Source organism: Harpia harpyja, chromosome 12 (genome assembly GCF_026419915.1).
Source record: "Harpia harpyja isolate bHarHar1 chromosome 12, bHarHar1 primary haplotype, whole genome shotgun sequence".
NCBI lineage: Eukaryota > Metazoa > Chordata > Aves > Accipitriformes > Accipitridae > Harpia > Harpia harpyja.
The window spans coordinates 12085257-12104412 of NC_068951.1; the positions used below are offsets into that span (position 1 = coordinate 12085257).

General features: G+C 46.6%; 1 protein-coding gene across 4 annotated transcripts in view; it reads right to left on the reverse strand.

The window, feature by feature from the left end:
• Positions 1-19156, reverse strand: part of CALN1 (calneuron 1) — a 129860-nt gene that overhangs the window by 12556 nt on the left and 98148 nt on the right. For all 4 annotated transcript variants that reach the window (XR_008237598.1, XM_052804325.1, XM_052804326.1 and 1 more), the window contains exon 5: positions 820-973. Coding sequence is in view for 3 of the 4 variants with exons in the window: in XM_052804325.1 (XP_052660285.1) it covers positions 820-973 (154 nt within the window). In the remaining variant the exon portion in view is untranslated. The remainder of the gene's footprint in view (positions 1-819; positions 974-19156) is intronic.

Below are 19156 nucleotides of genomic sequence, written 5' to 3' on the forward strand. Positions count from 1 at the left end.
AATGTTCTTGCCAGCGTTAGCTCCGTTCAAAGTGCAAAATCCACTGTAAAAGTTGAGGCTGTCTCTGATCCTGGTTGCTGATCGCTTAGTGATCTTGTGGCACCGCTGAGAGGACGCTGTGTTAAGCAACAGCTGCTGAAGCTACCTCTGAAGGTTGCTTAGACCTTGATCTTGCAGACACTCTCACATGTGTTGAGATGAACTGTCCTGGAGTGTACCTGTGTGACATATTGCAGGTCCACACCAGTGGTCCCGACAGTGCCGACCAAGAGGTGTGCAGAGCAGCAGGGTGCAGATGCATTGTCTCTCCTGGTGTTACAATGCAGAGAGAGGACTCTCCCCAGCTGTTTCTTGGGAGCCCAGAATGGAAGACATTTTCTGCTTATGGAAAGACAACAGAAAACTGGTGGAGCCTATCACAGCTTGCTAGGGCAGGACCCACTGCCAATAAAGTCTTTCCATGGTAGGCTGAGAGAGGTATGTGTATTTCTGTAGGGAAATTCAATCTCTTAGACACTCACCTCAGCATGGGCTGCACATCTCTCTGCCTGAATCCCATCAGAGGAAGGAGGGCCATAAGGCAAAGCACCCACTAGTTCATCCTCCTGCCTGAAACAGGATCAGCTTTACTTAGCCCACATGGAAGAAGGCTAACAGCAGCTCTTGAGCTCTCTAAGTGTGTCATTGCTACTTACTCTAAAAAAGGTCCATGCTAACTCCATGCACTCTTGCCCATTGCATGTCACGGATCAGAGTAAGTTTTACAGATGAAGCAGAAAGAGAATAATTGTACAGAAACACAGAAACTTTCTCTCTCACCTTCAAACTCTGTTTGGCAGTTTCCAGAGTTTTCATTTAAACTCTCCTCTTCATTGATAATGATGTTCTCGATGTCCTTCATTGTTAAGTGGTCCCGGAAGGCATGGTAGAGGATGTGTTTCAGCTCTTCCAGTGTTATCCTCTGCATGTCGAACTGTGGGAAGAGGACCGAGTTAAATTCAGCCACCGGTAACAGGCGTGGTACTCAGAGGAAGAGGCATGTGGGTATGTCACAGTTCCCTACTCGTGTTTTTTTCAACCTCATTTCAACACCTCAATATAACTTTGCAAATTTTGCTCTTTTGGGTTCATTTAACACTAACAGTGTGAATGTTGCAAATGGATGTTGCTAGAGCTCTTGCCAGCTTACTTAATGCCGGTAGAGTAGTAGAGAAACACAGCCCTATGGCAGGGATGATCTTCCAGCCTGGAGATGCAGCAATCCGGTGTCAGTCCTGGCCGTCCCAACAGGGATAAAATGCTGAGAGATTCCTTTGGTAGCTCCTACACCTTGCCATGAGCCACAACCTTGTCTCTGCCCCTTTTTTTCCTTCTAACGCTCCAGTTGTACTTGTGTGGTGAGCACAAGCAGAGAACATTTCCCTCTTAGCTGACTTCTGCTGTAGATCCAGTAGGTAAATGTTGTTCTTACACACACCAGATATTAAAAACAGATCATTCCTGCAGAATATGTAGAAATGAACATTTTGCAGCAGAGGAACTTTGCATATGTGTAATGTTTGTGGTATTAATATCTGCTAATGGTACAGAAGAGAGGGCATTCACACTGGCTGACTTGCAGTGCCAGGTGAGGAGACGAGTCCCTCTGAGCCATCGGTGCAGTCAGTAAAGAAGGATGGAAATGCTGTGAGACAGCACGAGTCTCCCCCTGTGCTGCAGAGGATCATCCTCTGACCAGCATCTTGAACTCTCAGGCCTTATAGCCCAAAACACAGGCATGGTTACAGCAAACAGTGAGCACCAGGACTTGTACACCCTCTTCTAAACTACCTACCTTTGAGAAACCTCAGAAGGGCCAAACCCCTCTGGCTTAACGCTGCAGTGGAGGAAAGGCGATGCAAACTTCTGCCCGCTTCTGCAACTGAGAGTGTGGCGATAGCGTGTGATCAGATTGCATAGCTGGCATTTCGGAAACTGTGCAGCAAGAAATTCCCGCTCCTTTGCCCCCAGCCTGATAAGGACAGGACAAACCTTATCAGTTCTGAGCTGCTTGGTGCGTTATCTAAGGTTGTCTTCCCCGACCACGGCTGCACACCTCATTGCACAGATGCAAAATCATTAATCCTCAAAGTGGTTAACTAAGAAAAATAAGTGCCTTTTGATTAAATCTGGACCCTGAAAAATTTATGAGTATTTGTGTGTATAGGCAGATTTGCACACATTCATATATATTTATCCATCTATCCTTAGAAACACTGATTTCTACAATTCTATTTACATGTTTATTTCCTGCAACAATCAAAAACCTGGTGCAGAAAATCTGCAGAAAAGTGGAGAGCAGGGGCAAAAGCCAAAGTGCCTGTTTTTGCCCCAGATGAGTTCTCTGCAAAGCAAGTGTGGTGGGTTTGGTGTTTTTGCTGCTGTCCTTGCTCCTCAGGGATTCAGCGTTCACGCTGCCCAGCTAAAAATAGTGAGTGCACTATTGTCACCAGTGGCTCCTTGTTGCACAGTTCAAAGCTGTATTGCAAATCCCCCTGGTATTTAGTCACAAATTTCCAGCCTGCTTTGATGTACATAAAGAAATCTCACCACCTGTATTCTGCTTTCTTTAATGTTAAAAAGAGCAAGTAAAATTGAGCAGCTGTGTACTTCACAATGAGCATGATTACAAAAAGCATTTTCTTGGCAACTAGAGGTGTGGAAATGGGGGTTAATTCATATGGTTGCCTTACAGTGGTGTCGGGAGGCGTCATTAGTGGAGACTTGCAGAGTGCCTTGAGGCTGCCCAGGGTCTGCAGCTCTCCTGGTCGGCTTCCTGCAGTGCTGATTGCACACCAGCGCCATGGAGGTAGAAGCAATGATTTCTCACCTACCACCCAATCCTGTATTCCTCTAGGGTCTTTGTCTTGGGGAAACTCAAACCTCAACTTGAGCCCCAGCATCTTCCTGAGTCCACCCATATGCTAAATCCATAATTTCGTCCTAGTGGTCACTTCATATCAACAGGAGCAGCCTGTCTGCATGTGGTTACCCCATCCCATCTCATCAGGGTGTGATGTTCAAACTGTGTTGGAGTTTTCTACCTGTTCTTGGCTCAGGGACAGTTCTCTGAGGCCAATACAAATTTTTTTGCTGTAGTTTATGAGTTTGTTTTTTTCCCCCTTCAGGGAACAGTCTTTCAGTAGAAGCTGTCCAAAACCTGTGTTCACCCATCACCAGATGGATGCTCACCCCTGTGAGTGCTTCACAACCCAGATCAGTGTCTCTGAGACCTGCTCTTTATTTGCATCCTTTTTTGAGGATATCTGCAAGGATGTGCGAGCCTCCATAAGACTTATTTACTGGAAGTGCTCACAGACTTTACATGGGCAGGGTAGCTGAGGATGAGGGACCTCCAATATGGTGCATGCATCCTCTTCTTGTGAGAGTAAAAGACAATTGACTGCTTCGGGATCTACCTCACTGTGTTGGAAGAACAATGGCTCCAGATCAGCCCTCTGCTCCTTCATGTCTGCTTCCAGAACTACAGGTGTGAAAACTCACCTCGGGACACACAATTGCCTATGTTGACACATGCTGCTCCTTTTCTCTCACCCTTAGAAGAATTTGCTGGTCTCCCGCTATACCAGCATTGCCACTAACAAGCTTTTGCAGAGTCTACTGTGATGCTACCTGTTGTTTTCCTTCAAGCTACCTGGGTTACAAACACAACCATGGTTATCGTCTAATTCTAACAACGTGGAAACAGTAATGACTTGTGGGGTTTTGGGTGTTCTTGTACCAGCTAAGCTATCTAGTGGGAGATAATTGTTCTCTTGACAAACATGCATCTGTTGTGACATCTCCAGCTCTTGCTTTTAAGCTTTATGCTAATATAGGGAAAAATTATTTTTTTATTTTTCCATTGTCATTTTGCCTTTTAGGAAGAGGAACCATCTCAGATGGGGTTCAAAATCACCCTTGTTGGCTCACGTACTGAGTGTTTGGCCTGTTGGCAAGCCTTTGTTGGCCATTGCTCCTGCTTTGCTCTATGCTCCAGTACTTTCATGCAGGAGGCATGTCATCTGTTAGATATATATCAGCACAGGAGTTTGTCCAGAATGGGCTCAAGCTTGGTACAGCCAGAGACAAGACTTTGCATTGGGCTTGGGCTCCCAGGTAATTTCTTCTGTTATCATTGCTCTCCAATCTGGCAGTTTCCCTGATTCACTTTTCAATTACTCTGGCTTTTTATTGTTGTAATGACAGTAACCAGGGAGCAACTCTTAACTTTTATTGGCTCCACTTAGAGGAAAACTGTGACTATTGCAAGCTGAAAACTTTCTATAGGATTTATAATTAGAAGAAATCAATGATGCTGCTTCTGAACTGGTGCTCTTGGAATACACTGTAAGCAGTGATATAGAAACAAACTGTGCCCAATGCTGAGGCTTAAACGCCCCAAGTGATGCAGTGAGTGCCATGAATGAAAACCTGTACTTGTACAGGTATGTTTGGCTTCTTGGAGAGCACCAGGAGTTGTCCACTGCAGTTTCTGATGGACCTCAGTAACTGTCCCCAAGAGAAACATTTCCTGGAGTTGAGGATGTTGTCCCAGGAGACATCTAGAAGGGAAAGTGGACCTGATCCAATCCAGCCTGTAGCTTCCTGACTCCTCCTTGATTTAAATTTCCTGCTGGGAATGAAAGCAGAGTCCCTACCAGTTCCTTCAGTCTCCCTACCCCCAATTTCCAAAATTTGCAGCTGATTGACAGCTGCCATGCCTGCAGAGCACTAGTTTCACTCCTGGCACATTTTTCAGATACTTCTGTGTCTTACCTGGTATGCTTTCCTTCTGCTCTATGCAGGGAAATGACCCTATGGGAAGAGCCTGCTGCTTTGAAGAGTTAAATGCTGAAATATTACTTATGATAATTTCCTTTAATATCAGCTCTGCTTTTAAAAAAAGTGGGAGGCTCTTCTCTTGAATCCTAAGTTGGCCTCACTGCTGTGCAGATGGGATGATGCCAGGCTGGGACCCTGCAGCAATGTTAGCAGGGCTACTCTGGTGACCTGCAAGATCTTTTGAAGACACATCAATAAAAATCCTCTTCTCAACAAGAGGCGGGACTGGCTTCTCTGGCAGTGATGGTTTTAGCTAGAAGAGCACTTGGATACTTATTTTTCCAGAGTCTGTTGGGCACAGGTTTCCCATGTAAACCATCTAAAAAGGTCATCTTGGGCGGTTGAGCGCTCCAAGTGGAGACTGAGACAGCAGCAGAACAGCAAGCTTTTGCCTGGTGCATTTGAAAATTGGGTCTGCAAAACCAAAAGCTTCATAGAATCATAGAATCATTTAGGTTGGAATAGACCCTTAAGATCATCAAGTCCAACCATTAACCTAACACTGCCAATTCCACCACTAAGCCATGTCCCTAAGCACCACACCTACATTTCATAGATTTCTTGTTTGGGGTAGCCCTTAATAATCTCTGAATAATGAGGTAACACCTTTGTTTTGCTCTCAGACCTATTGCATGTCAGGCCATGGGTGTCTTGAATACCCGCAAGGCAAACGCAGACTAGCTCTGCCCACACTCGCAGCCAACTGCCACAAAAGGGGATGTGGCCCAAAAAACACTCGGACTCTGCAGAGCAGCTGGGCTTTGTGCTGTGCTAACCACAGTCACGTCGTTTCTGAGAGGCTCTGAACACAGGCAGCTCTGTGAGTGCTCGCAGCAGACTGTGCAGCTGTTCCTTGAGCCAGACGGGCTTTGAGCTCATAAACTACTATCTGGGACTTTTCCATAGGACCAATGTTTCATGTTGGCCATATATTAAAGCGCACAGCCCCGGTGTGCTCCATGCAGAATGTAATGTATTCCCATCTCTGCCTGGGGGCTGGATGAATGGCCATTTTGTACCGACTGTACCTCCCAGATAAGCTCAGCCACGGAAATTTTATAACAAGAGAAAAACAGTGAATGCTGGAGAAGCCAGGACTCTGGAGGGGCAAGGAGACCGTGCAGAAAGGGAGTGAGGTCCTGCAAGTGAAGCTGTGTTTGCAGAGAGGTTCTGCTGTGCTGCGAAGGCTGAAGGACTTGCTACTCATGCCTAAGAGGCAGCGAGTGCCATTTCAATCCACAGTGCTGTGGCAGGCCCCCACTGTAAAAGGTCGTGGATGAGCTTTTATATATATTTATATATATATATATATATATGTAAAAAAGTTTTGTCTTATTACATATATATAATAAAGTGTAAAGTATAAAATGTGTGTGTGTGTATATATATATATAAAAAATATATTAAAAAAAATACATGGGAACATATGAAATATATTCTAAATGTCCAGACATACACCCCCTCAAAATCATAAGGTTTCTCATTATATATTTTTCTATCAAAGAAAGCATGCCACTGAAGGGAGAACATTTGCCAGCCTGAGACCTGGAGTGACTTTCACGGCCCCCAGGGACAGAGGGACAAAGCCATTTTGCAGCCTGTAACATGCTACTGGTTTTAAAGCAGCAATGATCTTTTTTCCTGTGTTCCCCCAAATCATGACTACCATTACAGCAAAGCTAATTTCCTCTACCTGTCCCCCCTTGCTGGCCCATGCATCCACTGAAGGAGGGGTGGGAGTCCTACAGCACTGGCCATGAGAGCACAGAAGATATATTTTGCTCTGCTCCATACCTGTGTCCCTGTGGAGGCTGGCTGACTACGTGCTGTAAGCTGAAGGTGGAGGGGTCCCTTTTTCTTTTCCCCATCACTACTTCTTTTCATCCTTCCACCACTTGCTCCATGCCAGCGCACTTGCATTTATGGGCCATGGTGAAGCATGCAGAGGTCCCTCGGGGCTGCTCTGTGGACTGTGGAAGGGCCCGGGGCTGTTCCCATATATGCACAAGCACGTTCTCTGCCTGGGGACCATGCCCAGCCATCTGTGGAGGTCTCACATCGCTCTGCTGACAACAGCCTTGGTTCCAGCTTGCTCTCCTTCCATGGGGGTCAGGAAGGAGAAGATGGGGCAGTGTAAGGGGGAGCATGTTCTTCTCCCTGCACCCAGTGTAATATTCACCGCCCACCTCGTCCCAGTATAGCTGTGTGCCTCTACTGCTGGGAAAAGCCTCCTGAGAGTGGGCTGAAGTATGATAATCCTCAGCAAAGACCAGAGCGAGCCACCTGCCTCTCTGTGCTATCAGCTCTCCTGTAGGGAACATCATATGGGTAAGAAAGAGAAGCAAACAAATGTCCTCACCCTAACCTGGGGTGGTTGGGGGAATGGAGCAAACAGCACCTTTCCCTTGGGATGTCTGTTGCAGGGAGATAGCCTGGCAGGGTAGTCAGAGCGTGCTGTCACCCTGCCAAGACGAGCTTGAGGCCCTGGGTGTCCTCTCTGCTAAATGGCCACCGTGCAGGGCTCTGTCACTGTCCCAGCACAGAGGTGGAGAAGGGGCTTATTGCAGGACAGCAGATATAAATTCAGCCTTGGCAGCTCCCAGTTCCCTCCAACAATCCCCACGAGCCTGTAAGAGGGAGTAGAGCTCCATCCATCGATGGATCATCTCCTCCTCCCAGGAGACGATGTTGCGCAGGTCTGCTGCTACAGAAAGACATGGTCCCATCCTGCCAGGGGTTGGAGCCCAGGGGCTGGAGCCCAGGACTGAGCGCCCTGCTTGCCCTGGGTGCCAGCAGACAGCACACCCACCCTCCAGCCCACTCTCCCATCACTCACAGGGAGCACAAGGCTGTGCTTGGCCCCATCTGTACATACACACTCCCAGTGCCAGGACCATGTAGGCTCAAGGAGCCCAGCAGGAACCAGTGCCCCTATAGAAATAAATGTACGTGCTTACCCACATGGTGGTTAGGGCTGTGTGACAAAACAAGGGCCTGTCTGCTTGGCTGACCTGTCTCCGTGTCGGTAGGATGTGCCCCAGGCCAACTTGCCCTGCAGCTATCCCAGCACCCAGCCACTTGTGACAGCTTTTCCACCCCACCTTGGGCTTAGGGTGGCTCATCCAGGTACCACTTGCTTACACAGACTTTGGGAACAGTCACCTTCCCTGATGCTGCACCAGAGCACCTTGCCTGCTGGGGAGCGGGAAGGGGTAACAAGCTCATTTCCATAGTAATGAGCTCATTACTGTGCTGGCTAATGGGAGATTGCTCCACTCTTCCTGGCAGCTTTGTCAGCAGGGAATTGTACACATGTTGATAAATTAAAATCAGATTTAAGTGCATATTCACAGCACCCTTAACCCCCAGTGCCTGGCCTAAGTTTGCACTATGAAATGATGTGGCATCCAAAACTAGCCTGGCCTGTGGGTACCCCTGTGTTTCCCTCCAGCCATCCCACGTGGGACCACTGAGGAGCACTGCCAGGATGCCTGCAGCTCTGTGAGAAGCCCTGACATCTGGAGATTACAAACTGTTCTGTGTATGGGTCAAAACAACCTCCTTTACCAGCTTGTCTGGGTGGAACAAGATCATGCCAAAGAGCGGTAGTCTCTGCAAAAGGGTGCATAGGGTGAGAGCATGCGAGCTCTCCTCTGTGTGTCTGCCAGCCTGAAACCCAGGGCAGGAAAGTAAAAGTCCTGCACTCCCCTCCAGAGCACTTGGGATAAACGGGGGGCTGGGGAGCAGGACAAGGGGCTCAGCGTTGCCCAGGCTGGTGCTCAGCGTAGGAAACCTGTCTGACTGTGCAGAGAAGGAAGAGAAAGAATAAATAAAAATGAAAGACAGAACGGGTGCTCTGAGAGCACAAATGCCCACCAACTCCTTGTTAACCTTCTAGAAAAGTTTTGGAGGCAGTCCTGAGCCTGCCATGTACCAGAGTGTCGTGGTTTAACCCCAGCCAGCAACTAAACACCACGCAGCCGCTCACTCACTCCCCCCCACCCAGTGGGATGGGGGAGAAAATCGGGAAAAGAAGCAAAACCCGTGGGTTGAGATAAGAACGGTTTAATAGAACAGAAAAGAAGAAGCTAATAATGATAATGATAACACTAATAAAATGACAACAGTAATAATGAAAGGATTGGAATGTACAAATGATGCGCAGTGCAATTGCTCACCACCCGCCAACCGACACCCAGCCAGTCCCCCAAGTGGTGATTACCAGCCCCACTTCCCAGTTCCTATACTAGATGGGACGTCACATGGTATGGAATACACCGTTGGCCAGTTTGGATCAGGTGCCCTGGCTGTGTCCTGTGCCAACTTCTTGTGCCCCTCCAGCTTTCTCGCTGGCTGGGCATGAGAAGCTGAAAAATCCTTGACATTAGTCTAAACACTACTGAGCAACAACTGAAAACATCAGTGTTATCAACATTCTTCGCATACTGAACTCAAAACATAGCACTGTACCAGCTACTAGGAAGACAGTTAACTCTATCCCAGCTGAAACCAGGACACAGAGGCAAGAAGCCATCCACCCAGAGGAGGTCACAAAAGCTCACTGTGGGCAATGTGCCTGGTGAGTACGAGCAATGCTGGGGTGCCCTCCCCAGCTCCCCACTGGTCATCTGCAGGCTGACACCCCTGCCTGCCCCCCATCTTCATCCATATCATCATCCACATGCCTTCACCTGGAACTGATGCACAACTAGGGACCAGTTCAGTTTTTGATATTTTGGCATTTTCCCACGCAGAAAATAACATTTCATCTTAAACCCCCCCACAACTCCGTCCAATAATGGAAAAAAAAAAAAAAAAAAAAATCACTTTTGGCCTGCACAGTGGGGATGGAGATGAGTTCCTCACCCCGTTCTGCTGCTTGCAGGCTGCACTGATAGGTCTGAGCTGCTGGCTCAGTACGATGTAGCGCACTGGTGTACACAGCCCTTTCCCTGGGCACTTACACCTGAACCACTGGAATAAGGTAACAATACTGAAAATCATTTGCAAAGCTCCTGCAGAGCTACGCAGCCCAAAACTGAGCTCATAGCCAGCCTGAGTGCCCTGCACCACTCTCCTGCTCTGTCTGGGAAGGTCCCACTTGTCCCAATGGATGGGATGCTTCAAATACCATTTTCTAAATACTGGTGCTGCTACTTCTTATTTCTTTATTACTTCCTCACTCCTATTGCTACATGTTGTTCATTCAGAGAGAGTAAAGTTAAGCTCTTTTATACTTGTCCTCCTGGCAAGAATGACTGTTTACTGCTGTCCTGCTCCCTGCATATCTCCATATCTGATTATAGCTGCTGCCAACACAGGTATTCAGCCAACTAACATTTGACAAGCTAAAATACAGGGTTGTCCCAGTTCACACCCCAGTGCTTGCTAGGGCAGGGGCTGGGGGGCGGGTGGGCACCCCTGCTGAGTCCTACGTGCTCAGTGCTCACTGTGTTTCCTCCCACGGTCCCTCACTGGTGCCCCAGAGATGGTATTGGCTTTGCTTGCCATGTCCCCACCTGTACCCAGTGCAGGTTTAGAGCATCCCTTAAGTCTTCTGGCTACATAACACAGGATTCCTGGGACACGAGTAGGGGCACCTAGCATGTTTTTAAATGAACATGTGAAGATACTGTCACTTGGGTCTGGTGATGGAAAATGCTGCTGACAGCTGGTCTGCAAAGAAATCCTCTTGCCTAGTCCTGCCTGTATGAGAATGTCATTCCCTCTGCTAGATCTCACCACCTGGTGAGGTTGGTGCCGTCCTTGATTAGATGCAGACTTAAACTTGCTGGGGTAATGTTTTAAGCAGGGGAGTGGGTCATTGGCTTTGCCTCTGCACTGATCTCCTCACTTCACAGCTGGGATATAATGGTTATTAAACTGGGCTAAGAGAAATAGGCCTCCTGATTGATAGGTAAATCGCAGTAAAACACCTCCGCAGAAAACACAGTAGGAATATTAATCCTGGGCCCACTCAATTAACTTTAAATAGTTTAATTAAAACACGGAGAAGTGGTGTGGGGTTTTGTTTTTGTTTTTGTTTTTGTTTTAATTAGAGAATGCTCTCAGGCTGAAGTACAAATTAACAGGCTCTAACGATTTCTTTTGCCTAGTTTTAAAGCTCCCAGGCCTTGACAACAGGCTCCTGATCTGATCCCAACCAAAGTGCCTACATAAATAGGTCTGGAACATCTTGACCTTCAATGTGAGGTCTGTGGGAGCCTCTTGGAGGAAGAAACATGCAAGATTTAATTAGGGCTAAAGCTGGGAATTCCCATTTGGGAGCGAGTGCCTTCAGCCTACCCCACAGACATAGAGTTTCTAATGGGTTCATCTCACCAGCGTAAATCCATCAGTGGGATGAGGTGAAACAGACTCTGGGCTGGTGATGCTTGTGTGTCCCGCTGCAGGCAGCAGATTTTAGGCAGTCTTGTTCCCCCCTCCACACTGTTCAATCGATGAGAGCACGACAAGGGGGTTTCATAGCAGGTGACTCTGTGGGGTGTGCCAAAACCCCATGTTGTGCAAGAAAAAAAGGGCCTTCATTCTTTGCCCCACAAGATGTTTCTCCATCAGGGGGAGGGCAGAGGGCTCTGCACACTGGAGGGATGTGCTGGGACCCTCAGGGGACAGCAGCTCCTGTGTCTGGCTGCACCAGGTAAGACATATTTACGTCTTGATCCAGGCACGCAATGAGTAAGGATGTGAGGGGACTTTGATCTGCATTAGCCACTCCAGAGCTAAAGCTCGTGCCTTGCGAGATGCCAGCAAAGCAGCTTCACAGACCTGGAGCGTGGCCTGTTGCTTTTTGACAATAACGATAAACCTGACACCCAGCAAGCACAGAAGGATTATGGAGTGAGGGAGAGCCAATGTCTAGCAAAAATAACCTGTCCTGCCTGCTTCACAAAACAGATTGAATTCGACCCACTGCTCTTCTCCCCATTTTTCGCACACAGCTGCAGGCAGCATCACTGCCTGGAGAAGTGATCTTTAAGCTGCTTCTGAATTAGATCAGGCAGCAGAAACCAGAGCGAAGTAAATGAACCGGCCGTGCAGCCCTGCTGCCGAATGTCTCCTGAAAGCCTTTAGCCAAAGGAAACCAATTTTTTACTTAACGGTTACAAATGATTCGAGAATGCCAGGAGAAGTAGATTAGAAGGTGAGACATGTTCCTGAAATGCATGAAGGACACTAATAATTAATAAAAGCTTTACCATGGAGACCATGAGTAACTGTGGGAAACTTGAGGCATCCTTGACACTGCAGATGATGGTTAACAAAAAATAATTAAACGAAGCAGCAAACAGACCTTCTAATACTGCTGTCTAGCACCAGACAAAGCTAAGACAGATGGAGAGCAGCTTCTCAGGCTACTCTATTTAGCCAAACTACATTTGTTTTTAAGTTGGTCTCCTTGTTTCATAGCTCATGATGGTCTGTTCAGCCCCAAACGCAAGTGCGAGCTGTGATGCTCTGTGCTGCAGTGGGCACAGAATAAATGGTGCTTTATAGGTTGGGTTTGCTCCAAGGTGACAGTCACCAAATATAAAGAGGGGACAACTGGAAAAAATGGCTGTGAAATGCAGCAGCAGCTGTGGTGGGGTACACAGCCTGTGCACCCCCAGGCCCCATTACAGCATGTTTTACTAGTGAGTGGGCAAGGTGGAGAGAGAAGGGGGTCATTTATTCAGGTTAGTGGGGTTACACAGTCCCAAAGAGAACCTGACCTGTAGGAAACGTGATGTGTTCATGCTCCCTCCAGTATGAGCTCAGCTGGCACAAACATCATCATTTCTGCTGTTCCTGATGTGCTTACATTGTTAGGGATGCAGGCGAGGTTTCCCCATCAGTATACAGATCCCTAGGAGCCTTTTGCAAGCTGTGCTTCAGCATTTGGTCTGGTTGGGCCCCCAGAGACACTCCCTAACCCAGCTGGACTGTGCTATGAAGCCAAAATGATGTTGCTGAGAAAACAAAAACAGCACTGCCAGCCTGGCCCAGAAAGCAAAGGAGCATCACCATTATTTGATCCTTTAATATTCCTTCTACTGATGACTTGCAAAACCTATCATGTTTTTGAACAGCAGCATAGAAAAGGAGCAGTGAGACATTGTGTGGGTACAGCCATGTCTTCCTTTCCTTTCCCTGCTCTTCCAACCGTGAGATGGCTGTGTGCTGGCATACTGGACTATCGCTCACAAGCAAGACTATTTCTTGCATGGCCAGCACTGGAAAGGCAACCGTGCCCAGCAGACACGGGGCTCTCTGGGCTGGGGAAGCAGAGGTGTGAATGCTGCACAACCTGCACTGTCAACAAAGCTGCCAGGAGCAGCCTGGCTGCCAGGGCAGTGCAGGGGATGGGCCGTGCACAGATGCTGACATGGCCGTGCATGCAAACATTGCTCTTCTGTCATCACCTAACCCCTGCACGTTGGCTAAAGAGGGGCAGGGTGTTTCCCTACAGAGGTGCCCCAGCCTTCAGGACTGTCCTTGCTGTGTTTGCAGCTCTGGTGAGGAGTCAGGACACAAATACAGATGCTGGGGAGCTGTGCACTTTGGTTGCAGCTGGAGAAGCTGGGTCAGGGAAGAGTGTGCTGGGGACAGTACCCTGGTCTCTGCTGTCTTTGGTAATATTTATTCAAGGCTCAAATGCTCTACTTCAGTGACAAACATGGGAAGACATACTACACTAACAGAACTGATACAGTTCTCTTCTGGGGCTGAACTGGGATTATTTATGCCAGGTTGACTATAATCACTGCCCTCAAATCTCTAACATGTCCTGTGAAGAATCCCCCCTAAAGATAAATGAACAGTTTGCACAGTGCATAGGAGAGAGGAAGAAAAAATCTTAGTCCAACACTGAACCACTGTAACTTCTAGGATGAAGACCAGCAGCACACAACAGAACAGCTTGGAAAATGGCAACTTTATCCTAAACAGGTCACAGGATAAAAGCACGAGACCGTGATTAGGAGGGTGGATGGGGCAGGATGGCCAGTGTTGGCACGGTGCTCATGCACGGCTCGGGGCTCTGCAAGGGCTCTGCCTGGCAGTGCTCAGTGCCTAGCAGCTCTCAGCACACATTGCAGGCATTTTGGAGGCACCGATATCTACATCACTGCCAAAAACTGACATGATGCTCAGAGGTATGTATGGCTTTATCATTACTAACTGTTTGGTTGTTTTTAATTGCTTCAGTATAATTTGCTAAGTTCCTCCTTTGTGCTCATGTTACCTTTATCCTGGAGTTATACTGTGCATTCAGATTAAGCAGAGCTATTGTAGAGTATATATAGTGAAATATAGGACCCTGTTTGGGAACATAATGGTACTTTTTGGCACCTCCCTTCCCTTGGTGCGTAATGAAACCAGAGCAGGGAGGATGTTTCCTATCCTGCAGTGTGCTTCCCTGCACGATTTAGGCCAAAATGACAATGTCTGCAAAGGCTATGGGATCTCAGAAGATGAAGGAGGGAAAAAAAAAAAGCCAAATGCAATCAGTAAAAACATTTCATTTTGGTAATTATGGTACAATCCTTGGGGTTTCATTTTGACCTCTGTTAATTCACACTGGGTTTGTTACTATCTTTTATCCTGTATTTAGAAACTGAAAGTTGTTGTGACCTTAGGACTGGGACCTTCTGATTTGGAAGACATTTAATATTAAGGAAGCAATTTTTTTCACAGTAAGAAATTCACACACAGCATGAGAAATGCATCTGTGAGGGTAAAAGTTATGATTTGTCAAACTGGCACTTTCTAAGGAGAAGTAAAAAAAATAAAAAATTTAAAATGCGAGAAGTCATTGACATTATTAATAGGGCCCAGGAGCTGACAGACAGACTGGCCACATCTGAAGATGGAACTGCCTGCCCCAGTGTGCCCCAGTGGGGACTGCCCACTGACCTGGGGGCCTCCAGCAGGTGCCCAGTCAAGGCACGTAAAGAACCTGTCTTTTTGCTATTTTTACAACCTCCCCAACAACTTGTACAAAATGAAGTTCTTCTAAAGTCCATCACATCTGCCCTCCAAAGCCCATGACTTGCATTATCACACGTTAGCTAAGAGCATCGGTGACGATGAAGATCCCCACTTGGCTTGTGGCTGTCATAGATCTTTCCTGAGAAGTCTAAAGTCCTGAAGAAAGTCAGTGAATATCTAATTCAGCTAGAGACAGAAACACATAGCAAAGAACCCTCCACTTCTGTGCTTCAGTTCAGTAATTCAAGAGCTGAGCATATGAAAAATCGGTGTTTGTGCACCAAGGCTCAGAAGATATGAAGAAAGGACATGAGTGATTATAATACTTTCTGATTTGTTTCTCTCTGTCACATTGTGCTGGGATGTGGATCTGTCTTTTATTTTATTTGCATTTTGTAATTATTTTTATGCAACATTTTGCTCTCCACATAATGACCATTGTTTGAAAACAAGATTAATTCAACTGAAAATTGCAAGGTAGAAAGTTCAATTAAAGCCTGGAGTAACTGCTAAGTTACTCTGTTGCTAGGAGTACCTGATTTTTTCCTTGCCATGGTAAAAACAAGGTGATCAATTCTAAAGTCCCCTCCAGCAATTCACTTGGCATTTGCTAGCTCCTGCCAACTACCAATACGCCAAAGCAGAGAAGGAAGAAAATACAAATCAGCTGTCACTGCAAAAAAATAAAATTCAGGAAAGTAATTTTAATGCATGACTCAGAGCAGCGGGTCTGCGACAAGGAGGGAGGCACAGAGTGCTCGCACCTCGAAACTGGGAAAAATGAGCATCTTTGTTAGTACCTGCTGTCAGGCTGCAGAAAAGCTCAGGAGGCCACAGGGAACAGTAGCAGGTGTATAGCTCAGCTCTGGGCTCTAGTGCCCACGAAACAGCCTAGCACAGGAGGACACACACCAGTGTGTAGGTGAAATGGAGGAAAAGCAGCACATCTGGTGATAAACTCAAGTTCGGGACAAGAAGGGATGATGCATTTTGGTGACAGCTTTAAGAGGTCCTCATCAGATGTCCTGCTTCTTTGGAGCCTACTGGGAACACAGTGGAAACTCTCCCAGCAACCAACCTCTTCATCTCATGAGAATTACACCAAGTCCCTGGGACAGGTCTTTACTTGAGTGCTACAGAGGACACATTCCTCGAAACAGAGGACATATTGGATGGAGCTGGTTCAGCATATATTCCTTCATTAGCTTGTCTGAACTGCTTAATTGTTAGATTTTTCTGTGCTATATCACAGTACATAAATGCCTTTGAATGCTTCAGGTTGTCTTATGGCAGATCTGACCATGAGTCTCTCAGCAGATAGTGAAGCGAAGTGGAGTTGAACAAGAGGCTAATGCAGACTTTCTCCAAAACCTGGGCTTGCTCCAGTCTCTGTGAACCCTCCGGGGTATTTGCTTTGTGCATGCACCATGGTGTATGGCAATGTAAAGCAAAAATGGGCCTCAGCGATGTCTCCCCAGTACCAGCAGCGAGTGGTGGTGGGGATTTGAGGACTGTCCCTAATGGTCGAGGAAGTTCAGCCAAATCCCAGCCCTGAGCTCCCCATCTTGCAACACGCAGTCACAGCACAGTCACGTCACGGGACAGAGGTCTGACCTAGGTCTGTGAGATCAGGCTGCTAATTGTACTTAAGTTATGCATGAATTAGAGAAATATTTAGCTCAGTGATGCTTAAGGACTCTTCTCACACTAAAATAAACTGTCACATGATAGCTCAACTCCCTGATCCTGCAAACAGCGCTTTGCTGGTGTGGCTGCTGGAGCTGTGCTCGAGGCATCCCGTGACTCAGCAAGCCCAGGAACAGGGTCTGGGTGGCAAATCATGGCCATGTTTCCAATCAAAGCCCAACATGAGTTTGTCAGTCACCAGACCCCAAGCCCTATACCCAAAGTTCCAATGCTTCCCCAGGCATGGAGGAACAAGGCTGTTCAAGAAGATAGTGAAGCTTTGCTGTTGCATTTAAGATCATCCTCACAGGTAGCCCAGGAATATGGCATATGACTGGATGCAGCCCTGGTATGTATGTTAGTCTAGGGGGGGGTAAAACAAGACCATGCACTCCTGATGACATGCAGCTCTAGCTCTGACATCTTGTGCTTAACCTTTTTTTTTATGTGCACTGAAACAAGGCAGTTTTCTCAAGTGCTTGCTCTCCCCCTCAAGCCACAACATGAAGCTGACTTTTATCAGCAGTGAGAAATGCACAGCAATCAAAAAGCAGCTGATAATTTTGATGATATGACACAAGGAAAACACAATCCTCTTCCACTGTGTTGACAGTTACATAGAAATATTTGGATAATTTGTTTTGGTTCAAAGCTATCTCTGACAGGATTAGGCGATTCACTAAACGAGGGATGTTTCCTACCTAGCAAAGGTGATATCAGTTTTTATTAGGTATACCATAAATGACCTAAAACATGGCAATCCACAAAAAAGATGCAGGAAAAAACACAGCCAGAAAAGCAGCAACCCTGTGCACCATACCAAAGGGCTATGAGACACCATTCTGCCCCAAGACACTTTCTGTAAGGATAATACATGTCTCACCCCTGAACAGATCATCTTCACACCATAAGACACTTTCCCCTTGGGAAAATCACTGTGCCTTTGAACAAGCCACATGAGAAGATGTGCAAACTCGCTGTGTATGAAAAAAAAATAACCCTGAACCCATTGCCTGAATATCCCTGATGGCCACACATTACCTTACACCAGGAACCACAGGGAAAATTGTTGAGCAGATATACAACCAACATTGAAAGAAGATGCTGTCTTGGGGGAAAAAAAAAAAAAAAAAGTTCTCTGGGCTTTTTGCCATGCAGCTTTCAAGCACTGTTCAATCTCTACAAAGTCTTCATCTGAAGCAAAGTTCCCACTGGCTGATTCATCTCACCTGGAGGCTGACCAGGAACAACAGGAAAAGGTGGAAAATTGACCCAACTCCCCACCCACAACTGCTGATTTCCCAGGGACAGAGCCCCTGCCTGCTCCCTGTGCACCCCCATCCCTAAGATACTTAATTTCTGAGAGAAATAGGCTTAGAAATTAAAATTTGTAAGTCTTCTGGATATGGAAAATAAGCTTTACAACACATTAAAATTCTCCTCACCCACTGCTTTCTCCTGACACCACACCATTCCCCTGGCAATAATTCCCTATTCCTCTCATCCCACCAGACCAAGGACCTCACCTGTAGCCTCGCTGAAGCCTCCTCTGCTCTACAAGTGCCAATCCCCATTTTCTCAACAAATTATGAAATGTATTAATACAATCAAGCTGTTTTCAACCTTGGAGTCATCAGCTTCTGTTTCAGCTCTGAAGGACATGCATCTTCAACAGCTTGATCAGGGATTTTTTCTAATAGAAAATGCCACTGATCCATGAAAACACTGTCTCCTTTCTAAACCCTGATTTCATTAAAACTTCATTAATTGGAGGTCTAACAGTGAGAAGGGAAGATGCAGCCGGTCTTTTCTTCCAACGTAGACTTGGCAGGCTGACTCATGAGCTGAATACACCCTGGGCAGGGAGCATGAAAAATGGCATCTACTTATTTGACTGATTTAATCTCTGGAAGAAAGGGTCTGTTGTGAGGGACACCAGCAACACCACAAGCTTTGGGGTAGCCTTTTGCATAGAAGTGATCTTGGTTTCATTAGTCCTTGAATCCAGTTTCTTTGCAAATGTTACTTAATGTTTATTATTTGCTCAGAAGCCTTGGCTCAGCAACAGCATTATCATCCCATCCTGCCTGCTAGAGAAGTGCCTTCTTTTGCAAAAGAAAAAAAAAGATAATAGACTTTTGCAAAAGAAAAGGATAATAGAATAGAGAGACTGAAATCAATATTGTAACTCTCAGTGGCAGGAGAGACCAGGCTGCAGCTTGTAAAGCAAGGATGCCCTTTTGCCTTTCATTCAGTCCTAACGTGTGAGCATCTTTACAGCTCAATTTGCATAGGACAAAACATCTGATCAAGCTCACTAGTCAAATAGGATTGCTGATGTCTTCTGGGGTATTAGGGATCTTAACACATGCATGCTACAAACGTGACTCTTTCTGCATGAGAGGAGTGGTTGAACTTGTCCTAGGCTTTATCTTGAACTTTGCTCGTTTGTCTTAACGAATGCAAATCTTGCTGCATTATGTGGCCCGGCACAATAACCCTTCAGGGTTATTTGGTCAGCCCTAATGAAAGCCTCACAGTTCTTAGGGATGAGACACCCTCTCTGCTTGACTGCAGGAGTGCCTTTTGGAGAAGG